This window comes from Penicillium robsamsonii, assembly GCF_028829455.1.
Source record: "Penicillium robsamsonii strain IBT 29466 chromosome Unknown utg000008l_segment0_segment0, whole genome shotgun sequence".
Lineage (NCBI taxonomy): Eukaryota > Fungi > Ascomycota > Eurotiomycetes > Eurotiales > Aspergillaceae > Penicillium > Penicillium robsamsonii.
The window spans coordinates 1,041,718-1,060,394 of record NW_026643226.1 but is presented as its reverse complement, the minus strand read 5'-3'; the positions used below and the strand labels follow the sequence as shown (position 1 = coordinate 1,060,394).

Genomic DNA, 18,677 nt, shown 5'->3' with positions numbered 1-18,677 from the left:
TAAAGCCCTAAGCCCTAAGCCCTTAAATCGTACGAGACATCACTAATGGATGATACATGAATAATGGGATAAGCCTTCATTAACGGGACAAGCCTTCATCAATGGGATAAGCCATGAATATGCCATGGACCTAATAATTATGACAGTCCTGCCTAGAGCTTGAATCGTACGAGACATCACTAATGGATGATACATGAATAATGGGATAAGGCATGAATATCCCATGGACCAAACAATCTTGACAGTCCTACCTGGAGCTTAAATTGTACGAAAAAATCAATAATAGGATAACATGTAAATATACTATGGATTAGAATATGAATCTATAAGTAATCCTAACTTAAAATAGATATTTTAAAATAAAGTTGAAGAGTGCTGGCCCTTCGACGGTCGCACCCCATCAAAAATAATTCCGATTTTCAATCAGCCACTACACCTTTAGAACTTGATCAATTACTCTAAAATTTAGTGACCATAGTCTTTATAGTATAGAATAGAACTTTACAAATTTTGAGCTTCATCCTTGTACGAGAAGCTTTTCCAGTCTACTCACAAAAAGTATTCCAGTCTACTCATGGCCCCACTTTTATCCACCATAGTGAAGGTAAAGTCCTAATTCCAGTCTACTAGACTGCAACCACCCCCATGGGATAGAAATACGGCATCGTGAATAGTAAATATATAAACTATCACTCGAACCGGCAGATATATATATCTAGCCTATATATATATATATTTCATATATTTTATATAAATCGACTAATATCTCCATTTCTAAAACTACTACGTAAAGTCTAAATAGTGCATTTAATAGCCCTTTTCTTGCTGTATATAATATCATATTTTAATATTTTTATATATTTATTTAATACGATATCACCTTAGGAATAACCATAAAAAAGATATATTTCTATGATGGCCGCTATTTAATTCACGTGATGCCGTAAATACGGATACGGTCCTATATTTTTACTACTAGGCGGCTAAGATAAGACGGATACCGATTATACGGGATCCCGTATCGTAATCTACGGTCGCACACCATAAAAAAAAAGGATCGATTTTTAACTTAATATTTAACCACCTTCCTAGGGAGCTATGGGTCTGAAACTTTAATAGAACCTAGATATATAGCCAGAATAGAACTCTATATTTCTTTAGGCTGTTTTAAGCAGCATTACGGAAGATAGACTAGGTCGAAGATTTCACGTTCTACCTAGTTCCCCCACATTAATTATTAGCTAATCAGAGCTCTTAAAAATCTTCTACCTACTAGGTCGAAGGTTCGGAATAGAGTTAGGTCGCACCCCATCAAAAATAATTCCGATTTTTAATCAGCCACTACATCTTTAGAACTTGATCAATTACTCTAAAATTTAGTGACCATAATCTTTATAGTATAGAATAGAACTTTACAAATTTTGAGCTTCATCCTGGTACGAGAAGCTTTTCCAGTCTACTCACGAAAAGTATTCTAGTCTACTCATGGCCCCACTTTTATCCACCATAGTCAAGGTAAAGTCCTAATTCCAGTCTACTAGACTGCAACCACCCCCATGGGATAGAATTGCTCTTTGTTTTGACTGCATCAGAACGACCACTCATCTAGTAAAGCTTTCATACAGGCCGCACCTATTGCTGCAGCATACGGTTGCCATATTTTATTTTTATGGCTGTCAGCATAATCACACACCCCCTTGACCACCACGCAGGGTAGACTATCCCAGACCCCTACACCCTCCATTTCAAAAGCTATCACATTATCTTGCATAGAGATGAGATCTCTATCTTGTCCAGATTTCATGACTGTATCCCCAGATGCGATAAGACCAAGATGAATAGTGGGAGAAGGCGTATGTCCTTGAGCAAGTGCAGTCTGAAGCCGCTTGCGTCGAACAAGTTTATCCTTGTGGCATTTCAATTGATGACACGATAGATCAAACACTTCATCACAGACCGTGCTATTGGTAGAGTGGGCACAGCTGATGCAAGCAACGGGGTCATGATGTTTATGCCGATAAGTAGACTGAAAGAGCTCATCCTGCTCTATCCCTGGATACCGGGCGGTGTCATTGCCAAGGGTCTGATTGACAGCTTTCAGATATTTCTCCACATTGCTACCAATTCGCTTCCGTGCCATCGTCGTCTTGATTTTCGAAAGGAAACCTCGTATCGCCACGTTAGGCCGACCAAGTTCATCGGTTGCAGATGTCTTGCGAAGAAACGCCCCTGGAACTCTTCTGCCAAAATCATGCTGGACAATCCCGTCACTGACCACTATATCCCCGAGAATAATCTCCTCGTGTCCGTTCTTATATGGAACGCCGCCACAAATTCCGACCACCAGAGCGAGTTTGATGTTCGGATAGGTTGATCGTATAGAAGAGGCAGCTTGGGATGCAACGATCTTTCCCATACCTGGAAGGTGTACCAAAACGGCGTGGTGGCGACCCATTCGACCAAGGGTGTATGTGTTTGAGTCTCCTGGCGCGTTCTGATACAGTGTAGAGTCTTGGCAGAACCCATCAAAAAGCGCGCTAACTGCATCGACTTCTAGCGGCAAGGCACAGAATATTGCAACCGTGAAATCTGCCTGAAGGGGAGACTCTGAGGCAGTAATAGTTTTGTTTGAGATGTCTTGGTGAGAAATTGCCTCAGTTGTGTTCGTCGAGGGAAGTCTTTGGATATCCCAGTCATCTCGGTAGGCGTCGGATAATCTTTTCAATGGGACGACAATTTTCTCATAGAGGGCATTCTGTCGGGCTCTGATTTCGTCTACCTCTCGAGATTGCCGCATTGAATAGCCACCAAACAGCTCAGGATTGAGACAGTTATTAACAGCCTCTTCATACAGAGAATGCACCGTGTCTTTCAAATTGCTTCTATGGGCTGTTGTCCACGCCCATGTATAGTAATCATTGATCACAGTTTCACTCAAGGGGTGAGGACACTCCTCACCTGTCAAGGGCTGCTTGACCGCAATTTCGATGAGAAGGATACCCAATGCAAGAATATGTGGATATTGGTGCATGAGATCACTGGCATGATAAAAGTCGTTGGACTTCACAATCGCTCGAGCCAATTTTGTCGTCAGGTATGGATGTGGTTTACCCTGGCCTGTCAGGCCAGTTCCTTCATTCAATAATTGAATACTCTCGTGGGTCCAGGGTGTCATCATCCATGGCGAGTTGTAATATTGCCAGACGGACTTGGCAATAGTATAGGCTAGGTGAGATTTACCCTTATTGGAGATATGAGGAACTTTTTCAAGCCATTGCCCTAGTGAAAGTGCTTCACAAGAGGAAATACCACGGCAGGGGATAGGATTAGGGGGTTCAATAACCTTGAGCACGTTTGACTGGATATAAAAGTGAACAGGGTTCCCACGCTGATCATCGATCAATTTGCAAAATTCTCCCAGCGCGAGTCGCCGCATGCTTTGTGCCACGCGAGAGCGATTTTGTTTCGGCGATAAAGGCTCAAGGGGTGGGCTGGTGAACCCTACTTTCTTCCGCTTCTGAATACCAGTCCGCCTGTGAACCTCGGCCCTCAGCATTAGCTGTATTTGTTGGCTTCATCAGGGGCTTGTCTGCCTCACCTTGGAACCATCACATTCGACTCCTTCCACGGTACAAATGATTGCGAATGTGTCGGAGGAAAAGTGTTGCTTTTAAATACGAGTTCAAATGAAACATCTTCATCCCAGTTTTGGCTGTCGGTGCTTAGTCGCAGCCGTGTCCAGTCCAGGTGACCCGTGCGGCAGCGACACGTAGTATAAATTTGTAATTGCGTGTAAAGCGTATCATTCAAATGTCCTGGATATCCAATATCGCCGTCATCCTGGTATCCCTCCTCCGTATACAACGGCTCTGTTTTATCCACTGTCAAGCAATCCGGAACTAGGCGTAGAAGGGTGTGGTATTCTGGGTTTTGCAGGACAAAATGTACCAGGCCTTCCTGTGTCTCTTTGATGACAGTCTGTCTGATTTTGCTTATGGAATCCTTGTAAGTACGAATTCCCTTCAGAGCTCGAAATCGATGCGCCTCGTTCCGCGACCTCTGCGAAGTGTGTTAGTGAGAGCTGGTTGAATGAATGTATACAATGGCACCCACTGAACATGCTTTGTCGACAAGCTCAAATATGTCCAATAGCTTTTGTCGCCCGATTGCTGTCTCTCTAATCGATGCTACCTGCTGGGATAGAACGAACAGCTCGCATCCTAGGGTACCATAAACCTTATTACGAGTCTGCTGCCCTATGACAATGACTTGGTTGCTGATCCACGGTAGAACCTGACAGCCCAAGTCCAGGACATCTTCGTCGTCCATGAAGCAGGATAAGATGAATCTATGCGGGTTATAAATTGAAGTTAAAGAAGACTGTAAAAACAGGCAAGAGTAGTGTCAGCTAGTGCGGGGTAATTCGGCGAACTGCAGCACGTGATGAGCTAATCCTGAGAGAAAGCAATCCAACCTGCATATGTCAAGATTGTCGAGGTTGTATTCAAAGTTATGGCAGACCAACTTGCCATATACGATGCCACACTGGCCTGTCATCAGGTTTTCCGAGACCTAGGTGCTGTACCTATCTTGGAAGAATGGGCAGAGAACTGCCTAGCTGACTTGAACTTGTGGGCTAATGGGGCTGGTGCTTTGAAGGTGGGAAAGGCATCCCTTGATGCTCGACTATCCTCGAACCTGGACGCAAAGATCTTTGTGGTTAACCTTTTGAGAATGCTGCAAGGATTTGTGGAAAAGTGCGTTGAGATAGGTATTATCGAGACATAACTGTTGAGGAAAACAATAACGACTGACTTATTCACCAGGAAGCGAGGTGCACAATGATACACCAGAAACCTTTGAACTATCCCAGGCTATCCAGGATGTAAATGATATTATGGGCCAACTCAGCAGGATCACAATTTCGATTCGCAAAGCTGGTACAAATGCTCGCATCCAAAAGGCCGATGCTTCCTATGACCCTGATCATCCACAGGTTAAAGCTTTATCTCAGCACCTCCAGCTGCTTTTGCTAGTAAAGCCTAGTAAGAATGGCACTCTGCAGGCAAAGGCCTCTCCGCAGGGCATCCTAGTGCTTTCATCCAGAGACGATACCATTGTGATCGATCCACACTCTTTGACTGCTATTCAGCAACGACTCATTAAAGCAAATTTGAAACGGAGAAATCGATTTTTATATGCCCAGCGCCATGCGATGAAATTGTCTGAGAGACATCAGGTCCCCTCAACATCGATACCGGCACCCCGAAAATTACCCCTGCCACCCGTCCTCAACGTTCTCAAAGGGACTACAGAAGAGCATGGAGTGCCAAAAGTCTATAGTGCAACCACCGCCACCGAAGTACAGGATCCGATTGCACTACCAACGCAAGCCAGTGCCCAGCCGGCAACCACAGTCATCTCTACAATCAGCTCTCGCGTGACGTATCCCAGGCCTCCTCCACTTAGAAGCGATCAGAATGTATTTCAGTGCCCTTGTTGTTATCAGATATTGCCAACTTCTATGAGCAGAGGAAGTCAGTGGAAGTATGTATTGATACCTTGAGGTTTTTAATTATGACTAATCATATAGCGATTTAGGAAACATCTCTCTAGAGATATTCTTCCCTATACATGTATTCTAGAGGATTGCCCTCACCCCGAAAAACTTTACCACGCCAAGAATCTCTGGCTGTCGCATATGTTCACGGATCATGGAGGCATTTTTAACTGGGTGTGCCTCGCCTGCAATGATTCAAGTGCGCGTCCAGTATTCTACGAGAAATCAGCATTCATCGAACATCTAGAGGGAAGACATTTGAGGGGTATCAATCCCCAGCAAATCCCTATGTTAGTCTCTGCCTGGCAGCGGAAAATGTCGATATCAATCCACTCTTGCCCCCTGTGTGGCTTTGAAGGTCAAGATTCAGACGCCGTCTTGAACCATACTGCTGAGCATCTTCATTCATTCTCTCTTAGGTCCTTACCATGGGCACCGGGGGAGGATGGGTCTGATGATGATTTGTACGATGGCTATTATGAAGAACATCCATATTTTAATATAGGAAGATCAGTCGGTACAGAGAGTGAGCGATCGAGATCTACGATGTCATCTGAGCAGAGGGACCTAAAACAGTTACCTGCCGTGGGTTCTGGTGGAGAGACAACGGAAAACAGTCGGCTGACAGAAGAGAAGATACGGGGTATTTTGGAAAATCCGAATGTTGAAAAAGATATGCTGGATGCGTTCTTAAATGGCATTGAGAACCAGGAGTCTTTCCAGGAGCCATCCCCACTCGCCAGCGTCAGCAATCTTGGTTCAGTCCTTGACAGCCAGAGCAAGTATGAAGAGGCGGAAGCCATGCACCGACGGGATTTGGAAGGGTTAGAGAAGGTGCTAGGGCCAGGGCATCCAGACAATGGCAAGGTTCGCGCATTCCAGAAGGTCGCAGCCGGCAAGATGGCGCATCCTTCCATCAAGATCGATACCAACGTCCAAACCGCGAAGCGCGGCTTGGAGGCCGATGGCGATGGCTTCGATGTGCCTGGTGAACAGGGGGATCCCCGGTTGGATGCTGGCAATACGGACGATGTCCCGCCGTTTTTGTGCCAATCAGTCTCGGGTAAGTGAGGGAAGCGGGAAGTATGCGCCTTGTCGGAGAATAGCTAAGGGGAGGGGCAAAGAGATAGAGAGAGCGCCTCGCACACGTGGGAAGACAGCTGGCTGACCGCTTTGGATATATCTGCAGAGATTCACGACAAATTTGAAGACCTCGAATGGATGCAGAGGACGCGACTGACCGAGGCCATGTCGTCCAACGATCCCGCCCACCGTTTTGCCCTCGAGAGCGACCCCAAAGTCAAGGCTCGGAATCGATATTTCAACGTGCAGGCGTGGGCCAACTGTCGCATCCATCTGCGGGTGCCTGAGGGCGAGTGTGATTTCATCAACGCCTCTCCGATCATACTGAAGGACTCGGCCTCGAAGGAAGAGAGGACCTACATTGCGACCCAGGTAGGTTGACAAATCCCTTGGCATGCTCCCCCTTGTTCTAGGCCACCGTTGGGATGTTCCTGACTAACAATGTGCTTTGTTTCGATCGGCAGGGACCCAAGCTTGGACATCTCTCACACTTTTGGCATATGGTTTTCCATGAAAGCAAGGATGTGGCTGTCATTGTCATGTTGACCCAGACCTTCGAGGCTGGCCGGGAGAAATGTGCACAATACTTCCCATTGGATTCGGAGCAGGCTTCGATGATTCTGACAGAAGAGGAGTCGGATCCATTCGTGAACGATGAGAGTAGCCAGGAGGAGGCACCCCGGGACATTGGGAAGGTGACCTTGTTGGAATCAACGTTCGATGCTAAATCACGCTCGGAGATTCGCAAGCTCGAGCTGACCATCGGCTCGGAGTCGAAGATCGTGTGGCATTTCCTCTTTGCCGGCTGGGCGGATTACTCCAAGCCCGAAGGCAGCGACCGCGAGGCACTCCTTGAACTGATCAAATTGACGGCTTCCAAATCTGGGGGACCCGACAATCCACGTGTGGTCCACTGCAGCGCAGGTGTTGGCCGCACGGGAACCTTCATCGCCCTGGACCATCTCCTCCAGGAGCTGGAATCGGGCCAGTTGCTGCAGGTAGCCGATTCCGAGACCGACCCCGTGTTTGAAACGGTCAATCAGATGCGTGAACAACGCATGATGATGGTTTACAACGAGATACAAATGCAGTTCATCTACGAGGTGCTTCGAGAGCAAACGGATATCAAATTGGGCAAGATGCCAGGACAGAACAACGTGTCGCCTGGAAGCCGAATGGATGAACCCCAGTCCGCCAAGCTTGCCAGTTGAGTGACAAGGCTGATTATTTGCCTGCATCGAAGCCTGAATTGGAGGCCGTCCCGGATCAAATTGCATCTCCGACAGAAATTCCCGAGCACTCTGGCCGTGAGTAATGCGTGCCATTTCTCATTCCTCACGGTGCTTTTTCTCCGACTTCTCTAGCACTCGCGGGTTAGAACATTTTGAATGGTATGGTAAGGAACAAGAGGATGACAACACGAGCGCAACCCCGAGTACCCCTCGTTTTCTGTTGCTTCTGCTGTTCATCGTGGTAGACTGGTCGGCCGACCGTGCTCTTCGTCGAGGAATTCCTGTGCGGCAACATGTTCCACGCCCAGGGCGCAGATCCAACCCACGGTGTATTTCCTGCGCTCTGACATGTCCCACTAATGAATATTGAAACCTGCCAAGTCGGAGTCGGTCGAAAGTAATGCTGCTGGTAGTTTCTAACCAGTTTAGTGTTTATTTATTGACTTGTTGTCTTTTTTTTCGAATGTCGGCTGCCTTTTGCGGCACGAGAGATATTTAAGCCAAAGGACTTGTTGCGAGTCAAGCTACCCAGGCAAAGTATGGGACGTATCGGCTTTTCGAAAACAAGATATTGAGAGTCAAAGATTGTTTTATTCGGATGCCTTATTATATAGACTACAGTGCATGCAGTCTAGGGCTTTGTGTTCAGCCTCGCCTTAGCCTCGCTAGCCCTGTCTTTATTGCTCTGCAGTTCACAATTTACCGTAAGGTTTATCATTATGGTAAGAGCGTTTCCGTCCACTAGAGCTTAAATATACAAAACCGAATTACAGTACATGTTACGAGCCAATTCCGATCAGAAGAAAGGAGTACATTTCAACTAAGCAAGAAAAGATGAAAAAGGGAAGAGAAGGGAGGGGACTAAGAACGGGTCAAAATGCCCCCATGAGCCTAGGGATCCTGTCGGGCGGAACCATCCGGCAGAACCTCCAGGTCATGAGGGCAGACTTCCCCTTCTCACGAGATAAGTTGATTCCCGCTCCTTTTCTTCAAACAGATGCTGATTCCCTGCCAGGTCACATGATCTCCAGCCACTCGTGACACTCCCCTATTCGAAATTCATTCAGTCCCTAAATGATCAGCCAGCATTTCTCGGTCCTAATCCTAATCCTGCCATCCTATCGTCGTCCACGTGATCCTCCACCATCTCGTTTCTTTAGGCTGCCAACTTCCATAATAGTAAACGCTTCGGCGGGCCGGGCTTCGTAGGGTACGCGGCGTAATATTCTTCGAGCTTCGTGGGCGCATTCTTGAAATTCCCCGCGGGGTACCACTACAAGTTAACGTCGTGACCCAGCCATTAAACCCGATATTACAGCTTCCGATAGTACCGCTGTGAGTTCAGTATCTTCTCTACTTCCCACTCGTCGTGGTCGTTAACCTATATCGGCGGAGAAAGATCCTATCCCATGGGGGGTATTCGACTGAGCCTGAGTGTTACGGACATGCTAGTCACCAATCAGTTGCGGGGAACACAACCACCGATGGGCCACCAATGAGCCAACCAACTCCAGTCAGCAACAATCACGTGACAGACTGTCAACAAAACCGTGGTCTTTCCATTGTACCCCCAGGATACGGAGTAACTCAGGGGTACGATGATCGCAAGACGAATCGTGACCTATATAATTCCAGTAACTGGCGCTAGGGTAGAACGTCTGTTTAACACTGCACGCGATATCTACCACTATCGGCGCGGTCGTATGAAGTCTGAGACCATTAAGGAGCTGATGCTATACCTCTGTACATTAAGGTTTAAGCTTAAAGTGCAGGAAGCTAAGGATCTTAAAGAATTCTTCTCTTCTAATGAGATCCAGGCATTAAGGGAAGAAAAGAATGAGTGCCCAGATGATGTCGAAGTTAAAGAGATCAGTGACACTAAAGAGCAGGGTGATAAACCTAGTTCTGGGGATCTGATAGATGTTAACGATGACGATGCTACGATCACTGTCGCACCATCCTAGGTGCGTTCATCGGGGAGGAAGAGAAAGCATGTCGAGGATGAGTCGTATGAGCATTATTAGTATGTAGATAGTTTAACCTCACTTAGTATCTTATCAATCAATCTCATTAATCTCATTAATCAGTTAATTCCGTTAATTCCCATGAGAACTCAGTCAATTGGGGGCCTTAGACGGTAATTTGAATACTCAAAAATACTAGGAAATTCTACATTACTTATGCATATGCCAAGAATTGGCATGTTTATATTGTTTGGAGCCCATTGGGCCCCCATAAAAGCCCAGTGGGCTTCTACCTCAGGCCCATGGCCCATCGATGGGCTCGAGGGCTAGGCCCAAAACCCAGCCCATTTGCGGGTTGGGCCTAGGTTGGGCTTTAGGCTTTTGGGCCGGTGCGGAAGTCTACCTAAGATAAGACGGATATCGATAATACGGGTCTCCGTATCGTAATCTACGGTCGCACCCCACTAAAAAAAAAGACCGATTTTTAACTTGATATTTAACCACCTTCCCGGGGAGCTATCGGTCCCAGATTTTCACAGCTCCTTTATATATGGATAGAATAGAATCGTATAAATTTTCAGACTTATCAGACCATGGGAAGTCAGGTATTTCTGAGGCCAAATACCTGAGCCTGACCCACCTTCCGGGAGCCAACAAACCACTTAAAATCCAGATACCTGGCAGGTACAGTGACTGGACATAAGTTCTTGCACCCCCTATAGCCCCACCTATCTCACCGCCACTAGATATTTATACCGCCTACCTAAAACGCGCAGTATAGAACACGCTAAAATAGTACGCGAATCTGCATTTTTGTCAAAAATCTAGGATTAATCTCTTTAAAACTACCCCTTTTTACTTCTTATACACCCTCTCACTATGGTAGCACGGTCTAAAGATCTTACACCTGCTATACGTGAGCGTATATGCGAGCTCCATTCCATTGGATGGGGGTATAAGCGTATTCATACCCGCTATCCTGCTATCCCTCTCTCTACAATTCGATACACCGTGAAAAAGGAGAGCGAGCGACGAGAAGGCGTGTCGAAACCACGATCTGGAAGGCCAAAAAAGCTTACTGAGGCCGATAAAGACCGTCTCTTGAACGCTATACACGGAGACCCGAAGATCACCGCTGAAGATATGCTTACTGAGGTTAACCATAAGGTTAAATACCGCTTAATTCAGCGTCTCTTAAACGCTGAGAATATGCGTAAGTGGCGATGTAGCTGGCGTCCTTTTCTAAAGGAGGAACACGCGCTAAAACGCCTTCAGTGGGCACACCGCTACCGCCACTTCACGCCTAACGATTGGGCCCGGGTCTTTTGGTCTGATGAGTGTACTGTTGAGCGTGGTATTGGTGTCCGTCGAGAATGGACTTTTATCCGTCCGAAAGACCAGCCGAGAGAGGGACAATGTTAAGGATTACCACACCGAGGGAAGTAAGTAAAGCAGATGTTTTGGGCTGCATTTTCTGGCGCTACCCGGCGTACGGGGCTTATCCCGCTCTTTGGAGACCCTAATGCTGAGCGTACTGGCGTCACTGCCTTGGTTATTGAAGATTTATACCGCCGGATCTTACCTATCTTGGTTATAAATCAGGATAGCATTTTTCAGCATGATAATGCTCCAACACATACCGCGTACGTCGTACGGGATGCTTTAGCTGAGATGCAAATTGAGGTTATGGAATGGCCTCCTCATTCGCCTGATTTAAATCCAATTGAGAACCTCTGGGCGTTACTAAAAGCCAAGATCTACGAGCTTCGACCTGATCTCTTACATATGGGGAATAATGACACGACAAAGGAGATACTGGTGGCGACAGCGCAGCAGGCATGGGACGAATTAGAGCTACGCCACTTGAAGCATCTCTCTGAGACGATGCCGCACCGTGTAGAAGCTATTATTGAGAGCCAGGGATGGTATACGCCGTACTAGCTTCCATAGTATGAATTCATTGAGGTTTTGACCGGCAGTATATTATATAATCAAGGGGGTGTGGGCCCTAGGGGTGCAAGAACTTATGTCCACTGACTGTATATGTCCTGGAATAGAGTTAGGGAGGTGTGCGGGAGGAAATGCTTGACCAGCGAGAGAGAGTATAGCTTTGATCGGCCAGAGAGCAGGTAATTGGCCGTGATGGGACTAGTATACTATCTAGTCGGCTATCAGCATGAATCCTAGAAGATCACGCCCTAAACATGATTTTATAAGTACATAAAACTAGACATCCCAAATTTGAATTGCCATTATCCATCCAGATGAATTGAAAACATACAGGTCGTAAGTTATTCCAATCTTAATAAGGAAAAGTATGCTTACCCACCAATGAGAATCATGGGACGATTCTTCATGTTCTTCAGCTCGTCCATGCCAGCATGTTTCTCCTTCTTGCGCTTCACGGCCATGCCGATGATATCCAGGATCCCATGTTCTCCTTCACTAGCCAGGCCCCCAGTGTCACCGAGACGGGTAGCGGCCTGCACAGTCCCTAGTCTTTGTAAAGCTTGCTCGTCGATAGGCTGCCCATGATTCTCCTGTCGGATGATATCTCGCAGCGAAACCTCCGAATTCCCAAAAAGACACACTTTCAAATTCCCGTCACTCGTGATTCGGAGCCGATTGCAGGTACCGCAGAAGTTGTGCGTCATGCTGGTAATGAACCCGATACGGCCCTTAAATCCAGATACTTGATACGTCTTGCTAGTATCATTTTTGTGATCGTCTAGCTTCACCAACGTCGGATATTTCTCTCGGATCACCGCCAGCATCTCCTGGTACGGGAACATCTTTCCCTTATTCCACTTATTCCCATCGAAGGGCATATACTCAATAAAACGCACCTCGATAGGCTTCTCACGACACATCTCGACAAATGGGATGATCTCGCGATCGTTCAAGCCGCGCATTATAACGCAATTGATCTTCAGCTTGATGCTAGCGCCAACCTGGTTCATTTCCAGAATACGATCTATACTCTTCATCACTGCCTTAAATCCACTCCGTCGGGTCATGATCTGAAACTGGAATGGATCTAGAGTGTCTAGGCTCAGATTCACGCCTGTTAGACCTGCTTCTACCATCTGGTCTAGCTTTCGGTGTAGTGAGATCCCGTTTGTGGTGAGGCAGAGCTCTTGTAGCCCATCCTGCCGTAGTTTGCCGATTTCTTGCATCAATGGGACAATGTCTTTCCGTACAGTTGGCTCCCCGCCCGTTAGACGTATCTTTGTAACGCCCTGGGAAACGAAGAGTGATGATAAGTAGACAATTTCCGGTGAAGTCAACAGCTGGGGCTGTGGCGACAGGTCTATCCCTTCCTCGGGCATGCAGTACAGACACCGCAGATTACACCGTTCCGTTACGCTGATCCGTAGATAATCATGTTGACGATGAAATTTGTCCGTGAGAAAGTCGGAAAATGGCCTGACGGTTCGTTCGTCAAAGGATCGCTGATGCCGAGGTGTCTATAGAGGGGACATGGTCAGCCTATGTGATCATCAGGGGTTGTAGATGGTATGGACGCACGTAAGGTATTTCACTTGGTGTCCCCAGACACCGTTTCCCTACCCCAGAATTTCTGGAAGTGCCTTGGGTGCGAAACTTCTGAGATAGCTGAAGTGGGGATGCTGTTCGCCTCGTGAGTTGTCGCTGTGCCATGATTCAAAGAAATATTTATTTTGCTCCAGGGAGAGAGATGACATGGTTTACTGATAGAAGCGTGAATAATTTCACACTTCAATGCCTCGAACTAGCGGCCTGAGCGCAAAGCCAACGCATCATGCATTCCTTACCCCAAACCCCAATCGGACCGCAACGCTACCCTCCATTCCTGCACTGGAAAAGAGACCAATCAATATGCAATGGTGGGCATGGTTTTGCTCAAATGTTCGAGCAAAATTGGCCAAAAATCGTAACTAAAACTGTATCAATACCAAGAGATCGACCATCAGTCGACCCAAAAGCGATACGTCCCCACCATTCTTTCGTCTGCCAACAAAAAGCTGTAGCTTAATGTAGCATCTCTGTGGTGAATTCCTATTCGACGGGAGAACCACGGTTTTGCCAACGGCCCTGTATTTTAGTATGAGAGAGTAAGCGGTTTCCATACCGATGACAAATAGACTGGGTATCCATGAGAGTGAGGATACGAGCTTGGGCTACATCGCTATCCACCTCCCGCTGTCCAAATAAAATTGATTACTATGCTAACGCCAATTTCTGCTTATCATTCCAAATTGAAATTTGTCCTTTCACTGGAGTGCATCCTTGGTTTGACTCTACTTGGTTTTTCATTGTGGAGCAGTTCTTTTCAGAGTCGTGAGATTATTACGATGCCCAACCATCATTCCCGGGCCACCTGCCGGAATTTCCCACCCCCTAGAATACTAGCATGCCTGACATTAAGAGGGCTACCAGACCTCATACGGACGTCCGTATCTGTCCTTTCAAAAACATCCACGGGCCATTCAATTTTGTCGGCTGAATGACTGAGGTCTCAGTAATCCTTATACGCGAAGAGTTGCGGAAATTCTGGGTACGCACCACTATAGGAAATCTGGGCTAGCTTGCGATTTGGATATAGTCTACAGTCCTGCCACTGCAAAAGAACGTGCATCATCTGGAGTATATTACACGGTATACTAGCGAGTTTCTTTTTTCGTGGACATGCTAGCGTGATATAATTGATTAAATCTGAGAGTGCGCGTCTTCACTTTCGGATAAAGGCATGGGATGGGGTATTGACAAATAGAATGGCGGGAACCATCCCAAGAATGCTTGTGGGGATGGGAAGACGATTACCTCATGTCTTACTGCTTAGGTCTCGAGAAAGAGAGTGTCGTTGACGCTATTTCAAACTCGACCACGATCCAGAGTTCGATTACTAAATTTTTCAACCCTGAATCTTCTCTTTTGCTTCGAACCCAGACAGGTTATTATTGAAGCGATAGAAGTCTAATATTGTTCCCAAAACCAGATGATCTAGCCCTCTAAACGATAATTTCCTCGCCTTAACTCCTACGGTCATTCTAGATATACTCGGGACGTGTCTTGCTGGGTTATCGGTTCTTCCCCGCCCTATGCGCTTGATTTCCTATGCTATGTCTTGGTGTTGCGCTTTCGTTCGTGGTCACTAAGCGTTGCTTTTTGCCCTCAGAGCACTCTGGTCCGCTAAGTGAGTTGTTTTCAGGTGGATCACAAGAATCATTAATCAGAAAGATCATTTTAATAACATAACGATAGACAAAAAAGGTTCATCAGCTTTTGTTCGCACAAAAAGGAAATTCGATTCAGCCCAGATCTTTCAAATCATCCCATTTACAACTGCGCTAGTTGATGTACCCCAAAACAAGCCCTGGTGGAAGAGGCACGTGCTTGACCTGGATAATTTTCTTAGTGAACAGGAAGTTTTGTAAAGTTTGCGTTTGGGACCCTTGTAGGGCAGGGGGGTGTCGGGCTCGAAAGAAAACAATAAATCATTCGTCGACATCGCGAGGGTGGGCCTCCTGGTACTTTTCAATTTCTCGGTCGGTAATGCCCGGAACGGCCTCGTATCTGGTTAGAGGAGCAAGTGGAATGTCGTGCTCTTCGAACTGCGCCAACTTTTGTTGCGTGAACTTGTGGGTTTTGTTGACGCTGTAGATCTTGATACGGTGTGCCGAGGATGTGACATGCAGACCCCAGTTCCAGGCTGCTCGCACATTGAGTGGTTGGGTATTCAAAGAATTGTCCCAACACCTGCACACAATCTCAATCCAACCTTCCACATCACAAGGAAGGTCTATCTCCCATGTCCTCCAAGTCCATTTGCCCTTCTTCGATAGCTTCTCTTCTGGAACAGCGTACCAGTTGAAGCCCCCATCGGCTGACAGCTCCACACGTTCGGGCCAACGGCCACCGCCAGAGTAAGCCCAACCCTTGCAATGGATACTGCCGCTGTGCATAATCACTTGGTTCTGCCATGGAGACATAATAGCAGAGCTTACAGGCATCTCCTGAATCTGAATTCCGTCCATAGGGCGCTGGTTATACTTACCCATCTGTTGGTTGAAATACAGATACTCCCTGCTTTGTACAGGTGCCAGGGATGGACTCTTAATGGCCTTTATGCGATACAGCCATTTCACACTGCGAGCTCCAATATATCCCATAACTATCACTCGCAATGGGAATCCGTGAATCTTAGGAAGTGGTTCACCATTCATTTCCCACGCAAGAATAACCTCATTACTCTTGACCTTGGACCATGGGACACTAACAACGTAGTTCCCAACATTAAGGTCTTTCACATATGTTTCAACACCATAGAATTCAAGGTGCTTGGCGTTGTTCGTCAGCCCTCCACAATCTTTGATCAACTTTTTGAGACTTATGCCTTTGTATCTCGCAGTACCTATGGCACCCTCGGCCCATGGAGCCTGGGGAACTCCGTCACCTTGGCCAGCGTACGTAGAGATCTGCTCAATGCGACGAGTTCCTGAGCATTGCATCGTAATGGTCTTCTCCATATGCGGAAAGACTGACTCGTCCATCAGGTCTTTCATAGTATATGTTTTGGGCGACTTGACAAAACCATCGAGTTTTAACTCGAACTTTTTCTCGTCGATGAGGGGGATACCACCATGGTTACGCACAAAGTGAAGTGAGTTTGGAGTAATAACCTTGTCTGTAACCAATCGTTTCGGTGGCTCTCCGTTGTAAGGGAATTGCAACAGATGCAACATTTCGGGGTGTTTCTCTTTCAGAACGGTCTTCCAAGAATCATCGGCGACTCTAGTTAGCTCACCACCTAGTGCGACGTGCCATGACTTGAAGTCATCACCGGGTAACACTGGGTTGGTGGGAGGTATGGGTCCCCATTGAAAGTCAGGACAGGGCGGAAAAGTTTGCGATTTCAAGATTTCGTGTGCTTTAGCTTTCTTTTCAGGGTAATCCTCCCACTCAACGTAGCTGGCAGGTTGCGCGATGGATTAGTTGAGCTGCTGGTAACCAGACGTTGTCAAGAAAAACCGTACCCTGTCCAGCCCAACTTTTCACGAGCAAAGAGTTTATTTCGGTCACCAATAGCGCGGATGGCTTTTTCATTTTTTGTGACAGGGGATTCCGCGGGCGGAGCGAGGAAGAAAACTGATTTGCCACTTTGATCAATGATGGGAAGTTTGTGAGCAGCGAGACCTTGCTCAATCATCCACTCATCGGGGCGGTTATTGATCGGTTTTGTGTACTTCGCTCGAGTCTCCATAGTGGAACGATTTGGGATGGACATGTGGAATTAGACAGTGGGTACTTTAGAGAAAAGATCTCGAGACATGTGGTCTGTGCCGGATTTTATACTGGGAGATTACGGGGCTTGCAGACCGACATTTAAACCCCTGTGTGAATTTATGCCTGGGTGTCCAATCCAACCATTTGTGGTTATAGTCATACTTGGGCCTAATTAACTCCTTACCTCAACCGTCAAGTTTAAAGTTTGTTTACAATTACATGTGGCGAATAATGAGTCTCATGTCACAAGAGCGGTGAGGTAACTTCAGTAGGTATCAAATTAAACGGAGAGGTATAATTTCTCTAGGGCTTCGTGCTTGTTACAGAGCTGTGTTGTTATCTTACTCGAGAAGATGAGGTTGATCTACAGGTTAATTGTCTGAATAAAATGACTAGTGGAAAACTGACACATTACCTTTAAATACCACCTCGACCCAGCTTAGCAACATGGAAAGGATTATAGAAGGGATCAAATTGAGCGATTGACTTCGTGACCTATGATGCGCATCCGGTAACTTACATCAAGACCACGCCACCCATCCTGTCAACAACCAGTGCAATAATACGCCTTTTCGCAATCTGCCTTAAATGCGTAGTATTACCCGATGCGTGACAGCCAATTGTCTGGAATGCGGTCCACGTAATGGTGAACACTATGACGATGTAAGACTTTCGGATGTCGCGGAGGGACACAAATAAATGATTCATGTTAGACAACGAGTAAATTACGATCTCTCCATCAATCAGTGATCTATCTAGGATAAAATGGGCAGTCTAGATTCTATTGCTTATTTGTTCTGAAATTACCCGATGGATTCCTGGCGTACATAGCAGGTAGTACATCTGGTGTGAGCGTCTGGTCGAGCTATTCACCCGAATGGTTATATACATAGGTGACTCTATTCTCTTGAGGTGCCCAATCCGCCTGTTCAACACAATAGAGTCACTGATATGGATTGATCGCTGGGAATACCCGACATTGATTATATACATCCTTGCCACGAGAGCAGATTGGTTTGTTGAAATGGGTGGGGCGAAATCATAACATAGTAAGTGGAGTAAACATGTACGGGATACGGTGGCGTGAATTGACAATCCCCCTTACGCAAGTTCATCGTAATTGCCTTAAAAATGTGTTTTCTGCTATGCTTCAGGGGTCTGAAAGGGGATGCTCACGGGGCTTTACTGCCAGGTAGGTACGGCGGTCTCTGTCTACTCCACAGTAGGGGGTTAACATAGCGTCGAAGTCAAATTTGCATGGTCTGAGCGTTTGCATGTCCGCCATTCTAGGCACCTACAAACGAGCCCGCGGCCCTACTCAGTAGATATCACGGGGATCTAGCACATGATATGATACCTTATATTTCATACAGTAACAATACCGATATCGATATGCATATACCCCAACGACCGACCCATGCATCTGACCATGCTCGTTCCGCTTGTCCGACCAAGCACTCCATTATCATCCAATCATATAAATTGGGTTTATCGGCGCGGATATAGTATATTTACAATCGATAATCGAATACGCCCAGGGCACTCTACTTGCTGCAGGCATGCAGCCTGAGA

The 18,677-nt window shown here is 46.6% G+C and overlaps 6 protein-coding genes across 6 annotated transcripts; 3 read left to right on the top strand and 3 right to left on the bottom strand.

The window, feature by feature from the left end:
• Window positions 1-1,617: 1,617 nt before the first annotated feature.
• N7447_011175 (uncharacterized protein) lies at window positions 1,618-4,329 on the bottom strand (the record flags this gene model as incomplete). The annotated part of the gene is made up of 4 exons (XM_057235437.1): window positions 1,618-1,632; window positions 1,694-3,533; window positions 3,599-4,059; window positions 4,114-4,329. 4 exons carry the CDS (start codon window positions 4,327-4,329, stop codon window positions 1,618-1,620), a joined length of 2,532 nt encoding a protein of 843 aa, XP_057080755.1.
• Window positions 4,330-4,512: 183 nt separating this feature from the next.
• On the top strand, window positions 4,513-7,854 carry N7447_011174 (uncharacterized protein; the record flags this gene model as incomplete). The annotated part of the gene is made up of 5 exons (XM_057235436.1): window positions 4,513-4,771; window positions 4,827-5,547; window positions 5,980-6,623; window positions 6,750-7,015; window positions 7,108-7,854. 5 exons carry the CDS (start codon window positions 4,513-4,515, stop codon window positions 7,852-7,854), a joined length of 2,637 nt encoding a protein of 878 aa, XP_057080754.1.
• Window positions 7,855-10,718: 2,864 nt separating this feature from the next.
• On the top strand, window positions 10,719-11,261 carry N7447_011173 (uncharacterized protein; the record flags this gene model as incomplete). Its single annotated transcript, XM_057235435.1, has 1 exon — window positions 10,719-11,261. One exon carries the CDS (start codon window positions 10,719-10,721, stop codon window positions 11,259-11,261), a length of 543 nt encoding a protein of 180 aa, XP_057080753.1.
• A 33-nt stretch (window positions 11,262-11,294) lies between these two features.
• On the top strand, window positions 11,295-11,780 carry N7447_011172 (uncharacterized protein; the record flags this gene model as incomplete). The annotated part of the gene is made up of 1 exon (XM_057235434.1): window positions 11,295-11,780. One exon carries the CDS (start codon window positions 11,295-11,297, stop codon window positions 11,778-11,780), a length of 486 nt encoding a protein of 161 aa, XP_057080752.1.
• Window positions 11,781-12,160: 380 nt separating this feature from the next.
• N7447_011171 (uncharacterized protein) lies at window positions 12,161-13,499 on the bottom strand (the record flags this gene model as incomplete). The annotated part of the gene is made up of 2 exons (XM_057235433.1): window positions 12,161-13,306; window positions 13,368-13,499. The coding sequence occupies 2 exons, from the start codon at window positions 13,497-13,499 to the stop codon at window positions 12,161-12,163; spliced, it is 1,278 nt and encodes a 425-aa protein (XP_057080751.1).
• A 1,817-nt stretch (window positions 13,500-15,316) lies between these two features.
• N7447_011170 (sulfite oxidase) lies at window positions 15,317-17,106 on the bottom strand (the record flags this gene model as incomplete). The annotated part of the gene is made up of 2 exons (XM_057235432.1): window positions 15,317-16,790; window positions 16,856-17,106. The coding sequence occupies 2 exons, from the start codon at window positions 17,104-17,106 to the stop codon at window positions 15,317-15,319; spliced, it is 1,725 nt and encodes a 574-aa protein (XP_057080750.1).
• Window positions 17,107-18,677: the final 1,571 nt, after the last annotated feature.